This window comes from Manis javanica, chromosome 8, assembly GCF_040802235.1.
Source record: "Manis javanica isolate MJ-LG chromosome 8, MJ_LKY, whole genome shotgun sequence".
NCBI classification, from domain to species: Eukaryota; Metazoa; Chordata; class Mammalia; order Pholidota; family Manidae; genus Manis; species Manis javanica.
Window position 1 is genome coordinate 31,159,583 of NC_133163.1, and position 17,176 is coordinate 31,176,758.

General features: G+C 42.9%; 1 protein-coding gene across 7 annotated transcripts in view; it reads right to left on the reverse strand.

Annotated features, from left to right (window-relative positions):
- Positions 1–17,176, reverse strand: part of SMOC1 (SPARC related modular calcium binding 1) — a 138,371-nt gene that overhangs the window by 58,469 nt on the left and 62,726 nt on the right. For all 7 annotated transcript variants that reach the window (XM_073242209.1, XM_073242210.1, XM_073242211.1 and 4 more), the window contains exons 2-3: positions 16,441–16,606; positions 15,177–15,289 (exon numbers count right to left, since the gene is read on the reverse strand). In XM_073242209.1, coding sequence (XP_073098310.1) covers positions 15,177–15,289; positions 16,441–16,606 — 279 coding nt within the window. The remainder of the gene's footprint in view (positions 1–15,176; positions 15,290–16,440; positions 16,607–17,176) is intronic.

The window sequence follows — 17,176 nt, forward strand, 5'->3', positions numbered from 1 at the left end:
CACTTAGCTCACATGGTAAGTGCCCAGTTAAGTTTAACTATTTCTTTTTATTATCATTGTGTTATGTTTCAGCAAACTATTTGTACACTCATAAAGGATGCAGCCAGATTCTCAGATGGGAACCAAAACCAGTCCTGACCAGTCCCAGGGGACGGGGCAGTCTGAACTCAGCAGTCTGAAAAGATGTTAGTGGAGGAAGGGGAGTTTGTTTCCAAGGGGAGTATAGAAATGGTTCTATTATTCTCAGAAGAGCCAAGGCTTCTTGCAGAAAAGAAAATCAGGATCTAAAGTCTATATAGAATTGATGGTTTGTATATACATGATCAAGAGGTAAATTCTACCTTGTTTAGCTTCCTCCCTTGCAAACTTATTTATTCTTTCAAATTAATAAGTAATCCCCTTTGTTTTACCTCTCCCACCCCACAGCCTCAAATTAATCAACTCTCAGACTTAATCTACAGGAAAAGCACAGGCCAGCAGAACTGACAAGGTAATGAGCCATTTCTAGTCACTCACTATGCAGTTCTCAAAACTCAGGGTTGTTCCAGCCCCAAAGGTACAGATACAAACCATGACATTTGTTCTCATCTGTCCCACACCAGAGCATCTTAGGAAGGCTGAAATATCAATTGATGGGTCTTCCTTAAGAGACAAAGTGTTCGTACATCAGCCTAAATAAAGTTACTCTCTGCTTAATTATATTGTTGAATATAACTGGTATTCCTTAAAGGTACTTTAAAACAGTGTGTTCTTAGGTAAGTAAATTTCATCTCTGACTCACGTACTTAAATATTTTTGGCAAGAAGCCCTTTGCATAAACAGCCCAATGGTCTATTTCAGGTCAACCTCTGTCCAAAGTAAGACAAATATGAAATTATTTTCAGCCTGTTAATCTTCAACATTAGCCCAACTCCTGGACATCTGGAAGAATGTGGGAGGCTAGCACTCGCAGCAAATGTGGCTGAGTAACTGACGAGTACAGAAAACAGAAAAAACCAGCTCACAGGATAAAGCAGATCGTAGACTGAGTAGAAAGAAAGCACCACGGAAAACAGACGAGACAAATGGGCCGTCCATACACACAACTATCACCCACAGGGCACGTGCCCAAAATGGGGAACCCCATCCTCTACTCTCACAGCAGCTTTTCAGTCACCGTCAGTGATCTCTGCACTATCTCATTCGGTCCTCAGAGTGGCCATGTGTGCAAGCTCACTTTAGGAGAGGCCCTCAAAGCAGAGGTTATTCTTCAAATGTCACGGTTACTCCATAACAGCATGGGAATGTCTCCAAGCTCTCATAAAATGTCAGAACTGACAAAAATGGAAAAACCCTTAGAGCTCACCAGTCTAACCCATGTGTTTTACAAATGAGGAAACTGAGGCCCAGAGACAGGGAGGTAGCCTGACTGCCGGTACCTCATCCTGGCAGATGGAAGCCCCGCAGACCTGGGAGGGAGGAAGAGAAAGGTGTAGTTCCTTGTGCTGGTGTCCGAGGGACATGACTGGGTCACCTTGTTGTGCCTTGCTGTTCTTTGGCAAACGGACTCTTCTGGGGGAGGAGAGGGAGACCGGATGGCTAATCTCATCAAGAAGGCAGCTGGAAGGAAGTCTCGCTCCAGTTAGAAGGAAAGGCCGTTTCAGGAGTGGTTTGGGTGACAGCATGGGGCTCCTGCTCGAGTCCTGGCTGGCCTGCTTTCCTTTGCTGTTCCTGGGGGGCTTCTCTGACAGGGGTTGGACCTCACATCCCAGAGAAGCCTCTTTGTTGTTGGACTTTTGCCCTAAGTCCTACCAAGAGGCCCTGCTTCCTGAGAAGACCCGTCGCCCTTACACGTGCCCACTTTCCTCTCTTCCCTCCAGGAACGTGAAGCTGCTGTTCCCACTGCCTTAGACACAGGGATGAGTGTAGCTGGCGTTCTACTTGGGGCAGCAAGGAATCATTGCACAGGGTTGGGGGCAAGGGATGGTTCTCCAGCCAAATAACTTTGGAAATGTTGGGTTAAATACAATCAAAAGAGTCCTTGACTGCAGAACTTCTCAGAGCCTTAAGTCAATTAGTGATTTAGCACTGAGGAAAATATCATTTGCAGCAATTCCTAAACTTATTTAACTGTGGGATCCTCCCTTAATTTTATTTGCTTGAGGAGCACATCATGGTACTATTTTATGGTGCTCTCTGAAACATGCTTTTTTAGAAGAAAAAGTCAGTATAAGGAAGTGCAGGGCCCTGCTCATTTCTTCGCTTCCCCAGTCCTACCTTCTTACAGTTCAGGTAGCAGATTCTCATTTAGTTCACTACTCTTTCCCTCTGGCAACCCCCCACCCACATTTCTGTAACTTTTTCTCAAGCCCTATATCTATTAACAAATCCATCTTCGAGTGCCTTGGACCTTCACTGACAACTGGGATCCCCTCCAAGGTACAGCAGCTTCTCACCCCCGTTCCCATTTCTTTGTGCCTCTTTTGTGAAATAGAAAATATGAAACATATGCAAAGGGACAGGCTTGATTCAGCATTCTTGGTAGTAACTACCGACCTTGTAAGGAAATGACGGCTATCACGAACTTGAACATTTCCTAGTGGGAAAAAGTTGAACTAAAAGCAGAAGGCACATGGATATTTGTCTAGCTCTCTTTTGGCAGTGGGAGTCTGAGACTGTTTTTTTCTTTTCCATTGGCCAGTTGCTCCCAATCCATTAGTGGGTTCTTTGGATTGAGCTAATGCACAGTGAAAAGGAAGGTCCACCTGATAACTTTGTTTCAGGACAGTATTTTCATTTTGTCCCATTTTCCTCTCCTCTGCAGTTTCTATAGGACCTCTAAGGAATTGTGTTCTGCCATGGGTGCATGGGCCCTGGCTGGAAGCCTGAGTCCCTGGGCCACCTGAGGTTGTCAATTGTTCCCCCGGAACATCTCTCCACCAGAACTACAAAACGCTGTTTACTGTGCAAGAGGTTCGCCTGGAGGGTGTATGACAGCAGGCGGCTGAGTCTCACTCCCAGAGTTCCTTAGGTCTGGGGTCAGCTGGAGAATCTGCATTTCTGACAGGTTCCCAAGTGATGCAGGTGCTGCTGGGCCAGGGGCCACGCCCCAAGAACCACCATTTTAAAGGAAACTTCCCTACCCCACCCTTTCTGGCCTTTATCATGCAATACTCAAAAAACAAGGACTTTTCTAGGTGGCAATGTGAGAATAAGAGGCCTTCTGACCATACTTCTCTCCAAAGTATTTATGTTTCAGTTGTTTTGATGACATGTGCTTTTTTAAATTCGAGGATCTAGTGATTGCAGCATTAAATCTTCTGGGTGATTTCACACATTGAAGAGAGTTTGATTGCATTGAGAAGGGGTGGGAAAGGAAGGGATGGTGTAATCCTTCTGGTCTGGCTAGCATGTACTGTTTTTCCCTCAGTTTGGAAAAGGTTATCCCACAAAATCCCCCTCATCTTTAGTCAGGTTTGGCTCAGAAGCAACAAGATGCAGAAGGAAAAACATGGCTTTGGAGTCAAAACGACCTGGGTTTAAATACCAATCTCTGCCACAAGCTGTGTGAGTTCAATAAAGTCACTTAACCTCTCTGAAGCTATCTATGGTATAGGGTCCATGGTGTGCACCTTGAAGGTGGATGGAATGAGACAAGATATAAAAAGCATATAAAATAGTGCAGGGTGTAGGGTTCTCCTCCCTTCTCTAAGGAGTATACAGGCCGCAGCTTTGACACACTGCTATTCTTCTTGTCTGTAGGCATTGTCTCCTGCTCTATGCCAGGTCTGAGGAGGACTGGTCATTGGGGAAAACAAGGGTTTTTCCTTTTACAGTTTTTACCTCATCCTCCTATATATGGGAGTCTTTGTTGATGAGGCTTTTTACGAGCTGGTGTAACTGCCAGCATAATATTAGTTAGAAGTGGTATGTTTAGAATGAGAGACAGTCCCAGTCTGCCTGAGGCTGTTTGTGGCCACAACATCTGAAATACTGGGTCCAGTTTGGGGAAGGACATTCTGTAAGAGGGGCCTTTGCAAATGGAATTCAGAGGAAATGGACCAGAAAGAAAGAGAAGCATAAGCCCCTACGATATGGGGATGAATGGTAGAATTAAGGATTTTTGCCAGGGCGAAAAGAGATATTTGTTGGCTAAGAGAGGATTTGACAAGGACAAAACGGTGTCTATCTTCAAATCTTTCCATGGAAAGTGGGATTTCTGTGGGTTCTCTAAGTTCCATAGGAAAGTGGGATTTCTGTGGGTTCTCTAAGTTCCATAGCTAGAACAGGGATCATCTGTTGGAAAATACAAGTCTCCAGTCAATACACAGAAGGACTTCCCAACTAAATTATGTATGTTGACATTGGCAGTAATAAGCTTCCTGTCTCTGGTGGCAATCAAGCAGAAAGTAGACGATTGGATCCTTAGCCCTGTATAGATTCTTAGTCCTGGGTAGAGAGAGGGAAAAGATAAAACAGATACTTCTGAGCTCCTCTTTGACCCCATAGTTCTGTGATTCTAAAATCCTGCTCTAAACTGAAATTTCTCTGCTTAGGAGCAAGATAGAAATTTATAAACTAGTACCTAATTGTCAGTGTGAAGGCCAGTTTTCTAAGCACACGAGGAATATTTTCTTGCATTTTCCAAACAATTTGAACACCGTGCCCCCAACACACACAGAAAGATGTTTTTAAAACCTGAGTGTTAGGGCTTCAAGGACCCAAAGAACTTCATTTCCTTGATTCCTGCCCCTGTTTAGTGCTAGAAGAGTTCAGGCTTTGTAAACAGCAAATATAAAACCTCTTCTCCATTCATTTTTATTTCCATTTGGGAGAGAAAATATCAAATATGTTTTTTAAAAAACCCAATGAGAAAGTCCCTCATGTGTAGAAGCTTTGTTCAGACCTGACCTGTGAAAATCTGGCCAATCTTTGCAGGACAAAGGTGGCCTGCAGAAATGGGAGCTCCTTCTTGCTTCCCAGATCTGACTTCACTTTAATTAAACTTTTCTGCCTTCATACCTTCCTCCTGTGTTCCTATTACCTTTCCTTACTTTGATGGAAAAAATAATCTGATCCCTTTAATTCTGCAGAAGAATTTAGTTGACTGAATGGCAGGGTCCCCTCCTAACATATTATATGTACCCACTGTGGAGTGGCAATAGCCCTAAATGTGTGTAAGGCTTTGTCTGGAAGGTTCCTGAATAGGCATTTTCTGTGGGACTGTTTGTGCCTATCTACCCAACTGAACATTAGCTCCTGTCTCAAAAAAATCCTAAAAAGTGTGGTTACCTCCTAGAAGCCATCAATTTGACCTCCTTCCCAGTGCTCTTTCCCCGCCCCCGCCGTACCCCTGCCAGATACCCATTAAGTCCCCACATGCCCAATTCCCAGGATGGGAAGTTAAGTTTTTAGTCAGGCATTCCATCTATGGAGTGCTCTACTTGTAAAAACTTCTTTCCTATTTTGAGTCAGAATCTGAGTCATTATACATTTTACCCAGTGATCTTGGGTCAGCTCTGCGGGACTATTCCGTACAAAGCTATCGCCATCTGGAGAACAATGTTTGAAGATGGCTCTCATGTATCCCTTTGGCCATCTCTCTCACCCCACTCTGGTTCTTCTCATTCTGCAAATCAAACGTTTCTGGCTCCTTTGAATATTCCTCATGTGACAAAATTTCCTGAACTTACTGACCTGAATCACCCTCCTACATATGCTGTAGTTTGGCAACACTCCAAAAAACAGTAATGTCCTTTAGAAAGGTGGAATATAGTAGTAGTTAGGACCAAAAACTCTGCAGCCAGGCTGCTTGGGCTTGAAGCCTGACTCTACGTAGCCCTTGCAAGCTGGGTGACCAGGGTCTGGGAGCTCTCCACAGCCCTTCGTGGGTCTGTCTCTACACTTTGTCTATTGAGGAAATGAAAGGAGCAAGCGCTGGGCGACATCTGCTGCTGCTCTTCTGCAAGGGCTTGTACTTGGGAGGGAGGGGAGGCTGGAGGCTGGAGCCTCTCAGGGGAAACTCAGTGACAGGGCTTCATTACCCTCTCCGCTGTTCCTTTCCTGACTGCCTGGGTCGGAGCAATGAAGTACGTTGGTATGTTGCTTTTTAGCTCCTCATCCTCCCCACCCCCACAGTACAAAACTGAGCTTCCTGAAGTCACCCTGCCGGCCTGAGTTGTGTGACTACCTTGCAAAGTAAATGATGCCACCTGTGAATTATAGCTCAATAAAGCTTTTGTTTTCAAGAACAAAACCAGGTGGTCAGCCCACAGGTCACAGTTTGCCAACCTCTGGAATAGCTCAACTAGTTTTCCCAAGTTACAGTGGAGGAAACTGAGACCTAAAGAGGAAGAAAACTAACATTTGCTGAAAAGCAATTATGTGCTAGATAGTGGGTATTTTCAGACAAATTATCATATACAATATCTGGTTGTTTGGGATAAAAGCAATTGAATGAAAAACACATGTAAACCAAGTGGTAAAATGCTCTGGGCACAGGAGATGTCCCAATTATAATAACAATAATGTGTGTATTGAACCCTTAACACAAAAGGACAAAAAAAAGCAACAACTAGCTCAACAGTGGGTCTATTTACCATTATGCCATCTACACATAAAGGATGGACTTGAATTTTTACAGAGTGACTGCTTTAAAAATAAAATAAGTTGGCATTGCACATGCCACAGAAGGCTGAGGGAGCCTAAGGCAGGGCACTGTCCACTAAAACATACAGAACTGGTTTTGTTTGGGGGCATCCCAAGAAGCCGTTTGTAGTGGGGAAGCTAAGAACACTCCAGCTTAGGGATGAAGCCAGGGTCTTGGTCCTTCTCCTAGAGGCCTCTGCACTGTCTGAGGAGAGATCCACGCTGCTGCCCTTGGTGAGATAGTTCCACATATACCAGTGCCTCCCCTGGGATGGAGGTACCGACAATGCCATCCATACGCTACCTACCTTGCTAACATGGGCAGGCACACTCAGACACTCTCTGGGACAGGCAGGGCCAGCAGTCAAGGCACTTCCTACTTCCTTGTTGAGGCCAAGAACATGGGCAGTGACAGCAGCACCCCACGGCCTGGCTGGGGCAGATGAGCACTGACAGTCACAGGCACCTCCTGCTCTTTGAGTCGGGGTGGTTGCCCGACCGGAGCCCGCTCACACGCACAGGCAGGGCACTGTCCAGCAGCGTCACTGCAGCCCACCAGTGTGCACAGTCAAGGCGATTTCCCACTGCCTTTCTGAAGCCAGTGAGCATGCCCCACCCCTACCCTCTCCAGCTCTCTGCTTAAGACAGCAGGCATGCGCAAACCACACAGGAGAGGCCCCTTGCTCACCCGGCCCTGGTGGACAAGAGCACTGGTGTTCCTGAGCTCCAAAGGACTATAACTTTTGGAAATACAGTTCTTGGCAAGCCAACGCATTCAGGGCACTGCACCGACAGCAGACTGACCTTCCTGTAAAAAAATCTATTTACTTATCCTAGAGCATAAGCCTGAGGGGCAGGCTTCAGGTTTCCCACATATCTAGAGGCTATGGAGGTGCTCCCAAGGAACGTCAGCAGGGGGACAACACCCTGGCATACTCCCTTGACCTCACTACAGCTCAACAAGAAAGGAGCTTATACACTCATGCAGATCTCCATTTTTCATAACTGTCACATTGGGCACACTTGCAGATTTCCTGATCTAGAGGTCATCAGGGTTTATGAGCGCAGCCTTGCAGGACTGTATATATTTACATACTTTAAAACCTGCTGTCTGAGAGTCTTTCACTGAACCTGAAAGTAGGTGCTAACTGAGATTCCTCCCCTTGGAGCACTGACAGGTCTTGGTGTTCCCTCAACGATAGGGACTTACCAAAAATAAATTAGGCTGTTTAAACAATCACAAAGATTAAAGAAACAACCAAAAACTAGGACAAGGGTGCATGAGAAGGTCCACTCCTTCAAGACTGAAAAAGGTAGCTTTTTCACCTAATACACAGAGACAAACACAGAGACTCAAACAAAATAAGGCAACAGAGAACTATGTTCCAAACGAGAGAACAAGACAAAACCTCAGTAAAGACCTTAACGATATGGAGGTTAAGTAATCTACCTGATAAAGAATTCAAAGTAATGGTCATAAAGATGCTCACTGAACTTGGGAAGAGAAGAAATGAACCCAGTGAAAATGTCGACAAAGAGACAGAAAATATATAAAAATACCAAACAGAAATCACAGAGTTGAAGAACACAATAACTGAAAAATATGCAAGAGTGGTTCAATAGCAGACTGGATGAAACAGAAGAACAGTTCAGTGTGCTGGAAGACAAAGCACTGGAACCCACCCACACAGAGCAAAAAAAGAAAAAGAATTTTAACTCAGGACCTATGGAACAACTACAAGCAGAATAACATTCACATCCTAGGGGTCCTAGAAGAAGGAGAGATAGAAGGGCAGAAACTTTATTTGAAGAAATAGTGGCTGAAAACTTCCCTAACCTTGGGAAGGAAACAGACTACCAGGTCCAGGAATCACTGAGAGATGCAAATAAAATGAACCTGAAGAGATCCAAACCAAGACACATTAAAATTAAAATTTCACAAGTTAAATATAAAGAGAAACTTAAAAGTAGCAAGAGAAAAGCAACTTGTTACACACAAGGGTTACTCAGTAAGGCCATTAGCAGATTTTTCAGCAGAAACTTTGCAGGTCAGAAGGGAGTGATATGACATATTCAAAGTGCTGAAAGGAAAAACTTCCAGCCAAGAATACTCTACCTGGCAAGGTTATAATCTAGCATTCAAGATTGAAGGAGAGATAAAGAGTTTTACAGATAAGCAAATGCTAAAGGAGTTCATCACCACAAAACCAGCCTTACAATAAATGCTAAAAGGACATCTTTAAGCTGAAAATAAATAACACTAATTAATAACAAGAGAACATATGAAAGTAAAAAATCTCACCAGCAAATATATAGTAAAGGCAATGGATAAATTGCTTGTTAAGCCAATATGAAGGTTAAAAGACAAAAGTAGTAAAATTACTTAGAACTATAATAATTAGTTAAGGAATACATAAAGTAAGAAGAGGTGAAATGTGACATCAAAAGCATAAAATATGGTTGGGGGGAATAAAAATGTAGTTTTAGAATGTGTTCAAATTTAAGTTGCTAGCAACCTAAAATAGACTGTTATATACATAGGATGCTATATGTGAACCTCATGGTAACCACAAAACAAAACCTTATTTATACTAAATGCACAAAAGGAAATGAGAAAAGAATCTAAACATAACACTAGAGAAAGACATCATATCACAAGGGAAGACAGAATGAGAAGAAGGAACAGAGAGGAACTTCAAAAAAATACAGAAAACAGTTAACAAAATACAAGTAACTACATACCTGTCAATAATGCCTCTAAATGTAAATGGACTAAATTCTCTAATCAATAGAGTGTAGTAGAGTGTAGAGGGGCCAAATGGATTTTAAAAAAAGACTCATCTATATACTACCTACAAGAGACTCACTTCAGAAGTAAGGATAAACAAAGACTGAAAGTGAAGGGATGGAAAAAGATATTCTATGGAAATCAAAAAAGAAAGCTGGTATAGCTATACCCATGCCAGACACAATAACACAATAAACTTTAAAAGAAAGACTGCCACGAGACAAAGGATGGCATTATATAATGATAAAAGGTTCAATCCAGCAAAAATATGTAACATTTACACATATATATATATATATATATATTGGGTATATATATATATATACCCAATCTAGGAGCACCAAAACACATAAAGAAAAATTAACAGAACTAAAGGGGAAAGTGGACAGCAATACAATAATAGTATGGGATTTTTACACCCAATTTACATCAATGGATAGATCATGCAGACAGAAAATTAATAAGGAAACATCAGCCTTGAATGATACATTAGACCAGATGGACTTAATAGACAGATACAGAACATTCCATCAAAAGCAGCAGAATACACATTCTTCTGAAGTACATATGGAACAGTCTCCAACACAGATCACATATTAGGCCACAAAATAAGTCTCAATAAATTCAAGAAGACTGTTGGAGTATCTTTTCCAACCACAATGGTATGAAACAACAAAACAATTACAAAAAGAGAACTGGAAAAACTGTAATACATGGAGATCAAATAACATGAACAACTACTGGGTCATAGGGTAAATCAAAAATTAACAAAAGACCAATAAAAACAGATAAACAACATACCAAAATCTATGGGATATAGCAAAAGAGATTCTAAGAGGGAAGTTTATAGCAATACAGGCCCACCTCCAAGACACAAGAAAAATCTCAAATAAACAATTTAAGTTTAAACCTAAAGGAACTAGAAAATAAAAGGATATAAGGTGTTATACAATTTTTTCCTAAATAATGATAAGCAAACACGAAGAAAAAAACTAGAGGATTATAGATTTAACTGTTGCTATTTCAAGGAGATGAAGTTACTGCAGTTTACCTTTCTGTCTATGTACTTTTGTGTCGTCAGATTTTTATTTTACAAAGTACATATAATTTGCCAAAAAAAGAAAATATTTCTTTTTAATTTTTGATTAATTCTCTAAATAAATACATACACATGCTATGTAAAAAAAGCCTCTCCAGCACAGCACTTTATAGCTGCCTAGTGTGGCTATGTCATAATTTGTGTAAGCAGTTCTCTGTTATTGGATATTTAGATTGTTTCCAAGTTTTTGCTACTATAGGCAGAACTCAGATGGGAATCCTTGTGGATAAATATTTGCACATATTCTTAATTATCTACTTGGAGTAAATTCCTAGGAGTAGAATTGCAGGCTCAAGATGTGGACATAATTAAGGACTTTTGACATATATTGCAAAATTATCCCATAAAATGTCAGTGCCAATTTACTTTCCCAACTGCAATGTGGGGGTGGCCTTTCCCTTCACTCAAGCCTGAATATTACTCTCTTTTGTCCAGTTCTTAACAATTTGGTAAGAAAGGGACACATCATTATTTGTAGTTGTATTTCTTTAATTATTAACATCATTCACATCCAGTTACTGGCTATTTGTTATTATTGTGTGACCTGCTGGTTGACATCTCTTCCCACTTTTCTTTCTGGTTTGTAAGAGTTCTTTATTTGTTAGCCTTTTGTCAAGCTAATATATGTCATTTGCCTTTTAACTTTGTTTAAGGTGTTTCTTTATGTTCAGGAATTTTGAATGTGTATATATTTTCTCAGCAATAAACTTTAATGTTCCAAAATTACTCAGAATTCTAATTACTGATTAGTAAATGGGCATTTGAAATATAACCTCTTGTACATATATGTATGGTCTTCTATACAAGCTACTTTATCATATTTTCATAACTTTTCCACATGTAAGCTCCTTGAAGACACGAGTCTTGACATTTCTTGAGTCCCCCACAGCAATCAGTACACAGACCAGAACTCCAGATTGTCTGAGATGAAAAAATATTGTCTGAAATTCGCTTTGAAACCATCAGTTTGGGGTGGGAGATGAAAATTGGGTAGAAATGAGACAGAATCAGTCACATGTTAATCACTGTTGAAGCTGGGCAATGGGTACATGGAGTTCAGTATACTATTATTTCTACTTTCTGTATATTTGAAAATTTCCATGATCAAAAGGATATTTTCTTAATGATTGCTTGATTGATTGGTCAACAGCATCAGAGAGGGGACTTCTGGAATAATAATGATAATGAAAATGAATTACATATTTATCAAGGCCACTTTTATACCATAAAAAAGTTAGGAGCACAGGCCTTGAAATTAGGCAGGCCTGGGTACAAATTCTTCCTAGCTTAATGAACTTGAGCCAGTTATTTAACCCTGAAACTCTGTTTCCCTTTATAAACAAGGTTATTAATAACTACCTCAAGAGGTTCCAGTGAAGGTAAATGGGTGTAAAACTCAGTGCCTAGCACTTAATAGAGTTGTCATCATTATTATTCAGTGATTCACAAGCTTGAAAAGCTCCAGCCCTCATTTCCTGGTGGTGGTGATCCAATATTCTACTATGGCTGAGATTTCAGTTAATCTGTTTGGGCACCACACAGCTGCTGGCAGAGGAGTTGGTAGAATGAATGTCAGAAATTACATTCCTGAAAGCCAGAAGAGATAACAGATAATATAACAGCATAAGACGAAGTCCAAAGCTCCCAACCTTACTCAGCAGGTCACCACAAGAGCATTAACTCTACCTTCCAGTGATGCAATCAAGAACAAGAGTGATGAAACTCTTGCAGCAGTGGGTCATTCCCAGTTTGACCAAATGCTGTCATCACCTGGGAGCTTGAAATAATACAATGTCTGGGTCCCACTCCCAGAATTTGATTTAATGGCCCAGGATGTGGACTAGGTATCAAGGTTTTCAGAAATTGAATGTGATCTACTGTGCATCGTTCTGCTACATGAGCTGGGCTGGGACTAGGAGAGAAGAGGACAAGGGAAAACAAAGAAGAGACCAGAGACCATTGTTTCCCACACTATGCCCATTAAAACCATCCCATTCATGTGGGCCAAACCTGTGTCCCATGCCAAATAAAGCCAGCTCCATTAGAGTCCTTTCACTTCCTCCATAAACTTCAAGAGCCCACTACTGTATAATAATTCACAGGGCTAAAATATGTTAATAACACCAGGATGCGTGCATATCAGTATTCTAAAGAATAGTAAAGCAATGCAGCTGGTCTTGGGGTTTTGGTCTTAAAAAACAAAGAAGTCCAGCTAAGTGACAATGAAGGTTGGGGGAGGGAGGAAAGCATTTTGTCTCATGGCCTTTTGGCAGCCTGTCAATGCAACTGAAGCACACTCGAAGAGGCAGCCTCATTTCGTGGAGTTATTGCAGTGTCTTTGATCAAGGGGAAAAGCACATCCATTTCAATCACTGTAACGAGGAAGGGCTGGCTGTCTGGCTGCCTGGCTGCCCACCAGGGTGAGCCAGCCTCCAGCCGGCCGACACATGGCAGTGCTTAGAGTGTCAAACAAATGAGGGACTTCCTGACTGTCTATCTAACCTTTGCTGAACTTCAGAAGCCCCCTAGCTAGCAATTTTGCCTGGGCTAATCTGGAAGCTTGTTTCCCCGGCAAACACCACCTGGCCTGGCCTGGCCTTGACAAAATAAAAGCTGGCCAGCAGCTGTCTGTCCTGAAGCAGAAAGCACTGCCCCCCAGAACCAGGAGGGCAGGGGTCAACCATTCCATAAGCAATACACTTGGGATTACACAAGCCTGGAGAAAAGGAAAAATTATTGCTGTCAACTTCACCACTTCCCTGTTATCTTTACTCCAAACTAAGTTGAGAGAGGTCTGATTTTCTGCCCTATACCTGAATTTTCGGCAGTGCAGTTTCAGATATACACACAGAGATCACCTGCCATCTTTCCACTAGGATAAATAATAAATATTAAATCAGTGAGAAGGACATTCAAAAAAGTTTTTTTTTTTCCTTAAGTGACATCATCCATAGCATCTTGGGAAGACTTGAATAGTAGAACCAGAGTAGAGATGGGGATAATGATGGTAACAATGACAGAGGTTTATACAACATTTATGTTCCTAGTGTTTCAAGTATGTTCACTCATTTACACCTCATCACAACCCTGGGAGGTGACTTTAGTAACACTCATTAATAATGTAATAAAATAGTAACATAACCATATGTGTAATATAATTATTATTACAATATAAATAATAATGGAGATAACAGTCTCCTTTTACACATAAAAGTCTTGTGACCCAGAGAAGTCCAGTGACGTGCCTGAAGTAGTGGGGGCTGGGATTTTTGCCCAGGCAGTCTGGCTCCAGGAGCGCTGTGCTAACCACAGCACTGCACTGCCTTCTTCCAGTCTGCACCTCAGAGCCTCCTTTAAAGTTGCCACTTCAAAGAGCAGAGTAGGGAGGCCTCTGGAGGGCTTGGAGCTAGACGGCTCTGAGTTTGAATCCCAGCTCCGCCACTCTTTGTCCATTGTTCTTGCATCATCTGTAAATGGGGATGTTAACACCCACCTCACAGGCCTGCGGTGAAGCCTAACTGAGAAAATGAATAAAAACACCTCTCACAGGGTGGGTAGCCAAGGTCGGTTTAATCCAGTGGCTGAACATTTGAATCAGCTGAGAATTTTAAAAAATGTGATGCCCAGTCCCTATTGCACCACCCCTCCACTTTTCCACCCCGAGAGGCAGTTGGCCTGAAATCAGCAATCCCTAGGCCCAGCCCCAGAACAAAACCTGAAACCCATGGGACCAAAGGCCAGCCTACACCCTTTGCCCCACTGATTCAGAGCTGCTGGGAAGCTATTAAACCTCTGAAGCCTCTGCTTCCAGCCCTAAGTTAGTGGGACTCCCCCAAATGCTGCTGTATACCACAACAGCAGTCAAGGCACCAGGACCATCCCCAACCCACTCTTGCCAGGTGGCCTTCCCCACTTTCATCCAGACAGTGCCTTCACCCAGCTGCCTCCTGCTCCCCAGGCTAGGATCCCCCTCCAGCCAAAAAGCTTTACAAAAGAGCACTGGATTGTTCCCTGCTGCCCATGTTTTAGGAATAGCATGTGCCAACATCAACATGGCCAGCATTACTTTTACACACAGCATCAACCAGAAGACCATGAAGGATGAGAGGTGGATGCCTAAAAAAGAAATATTCAAATCTGAGTGCACGCATACATGTGTGCATGTGTGCACATGCACACACACACACACACACACACACACACACAGATGCTCTGAGAACCATGATATACTTTGTTCTCAAAGGGAGCATTGCTTTGTGTGAGGATGAGGGTAGGAAGAAGGGCAGTACAGAAGGAAAGAAATAAACACTGAAGGGAATACCGGGGTTGCCCATGGAAACTGGCAGGGCTAAGAAAAAATAATCAGCTTGCATTTGACGGAAGAGAAAAATGAAGACAGCCAGCAGGGAGGATGGGGACCAAGCAATGCCAGTTCCTGGCTCAGACTTCCATGTACCTTTTCAGGACCCACTGCCAGCTGGCAAAGTGGTGTGGTGGGCCCAGGAGGAGGAATGCAGGCACCAGAAGGCAGCACAGAGGGGTGTCAAAGAGTCCTCAGCTGCTTCCCAGAAAGTGGGGCTCTGCGCAGCCCTGCCGCCCTCAGGCACCGCCCCTCAGCCGCAATCCAGGAAAAGCACCTGGGAAACTTGGCCAAGTCCTCACCTGGGCAAAGGAGCCGTCCTCGCTGCACTCTGGGACAAACACGGCCTCCTGGGGCTTCTTGGCCTGCTCAAGGGCCTGAGCCCGCTCCAGGCGACACTTGCTCTGGCCAGCATCTGAAAGAGGAGAGAAACGAGTGTATTTCATACCTCACTTGGATTCCACACTAGAGCCATGGGATAAAATGGCTGCCCAGTTCTAGGACTGCTGAGAGAAAACCACTCGGCCTGTGGATGAGCCCACACACCACCGACTGGCTTTCTAACGACGCAAGGGCAGTAGCTGGTGAGTATGCTTGGCCTCATCTTCCTCTTAATGTTACTCTTAGAAAAGGGAGGCGGGGGTCGTGTTTATACCAGGTTCTGTTTATTTTTTTCTCCCAAGTATCCCCAGACCCTCCCAGGGGCGTAAAAAATGTATCACTTCTATTATTTTTCACTGGGTTTATTAAAAAACATGCAAGCCCAAGGGATCCCGAAAATGTTTTATAGTACAAGAATTGCAAGTGCTTTCTTTGGAAAATCAGAGACTCTAGGGCAGCCTGCTTAGACTCCCAAAATTCCTATAATGGCTTTGAGAAGTCCAGGAGTCACAAATTCAAATACCCACAAGGCATAGGAAAGTGATATAAATTAAACAAGTGAGCTGGGTGGGTATGCAAAGAATGGCATTTGGCTTGGAGACATCAGAAGGAGTGCTGAGGATGGCAGCAAACTGGGGAGCCGGCTCCCTGTAAAAGGTGGTAGCTCCTACTTAGCTCTCGCCATGGGAAACAATACAGACTTAATAGTACCAGAGCTTCCATTTTTTTATGAGAAGTACAAAAATCCAGATTTTTATGTTGAATCTCCCAATTGTTAAATGTTGTCTCAAATGTTTTTAATATTTTTAAACATGTGAGCAGACCAAACAAAATACATCTGTTGGCCAACAATTTGGAATCCCTATTCAGGAGCCAACAAGAATGTCTTGCCATTTTAAACATCTCCACTTACAAAAATACAAATAAATAAAATAAATAGCCCTAGCCAGACCGCAGCGCATCTCTCTAAGCCCTAGCCTGGTAGCAGTGTTCAAAAGACAGAAAAGTGCTCATTCCTTCAGACAGACCAGTTCTCCTTCCTATATTCCCTGGTAGAAGGGGTGGAGGGATAGTAGCAGACCCAATGAACAGACTCATTCCAAGTTCCCCTTGTGGGAGTGCACAGTGCTGGGGCTGTGGTGCCCAGGAGCATCTCCTCCAGTGGAAGGAGGTGCACACACTCACCTTTGCATCTACCACGGTGTACCACACCCAGGGTCGGGTCTCTGCACTTGGCTCGCTGGTACTCACACATGGACTCATAAGACCTGCCGTCAGAGGCACAGATGGGCTTGGGTTGAGTCCTGGAGCAGTGGAGGTTGCACTGAGGGTCACGGTCACTTATAAGAAACTAGGTTGGAAAAAAGTGAGAGTATATAGGTTACTTTTGCAAGAAAAGTAGAGGTGAGTCCATGACTTACAATACTGGTTCGCCTCAGGGAGCAAGTCCAGAATAAACCCAAAGTTATTAAGCCCTAGAAGTGGAAGGAAACTGAACAGCAACAAACTCTAACCAAGGAAGGCATCCTGCACTAAGTAATTCACACACCAGATATCGCTAATCCACACAACCCTATGAAACAGGAACTATTTATTTTGTAGATAAGAAAACTGAAGCCTAGGGAGAGGTAACTTGAACAATGTTCCATAGCTATAAGTGGTGAATCCGAACTGTATTGGTCAGAAGTCATATCAAAGCTTTCACCACTGGGACACTCATCTTCTTTGTCCATGCAGGTAGTCATGTCACCTCTATTTGAGTACTTTGCCAAACCAGGGATTACTAGCAATCTACATTTCATCTTTGGAAAGCTTTATTTTTTGGAAAGTAGTATTAAGATCCAAATCTATTGCCCTTCAATATCTGCCCACAGCCCTCTGGCAGAATACAGGCTAACTGACTTTTCATTAGAAAGGGATT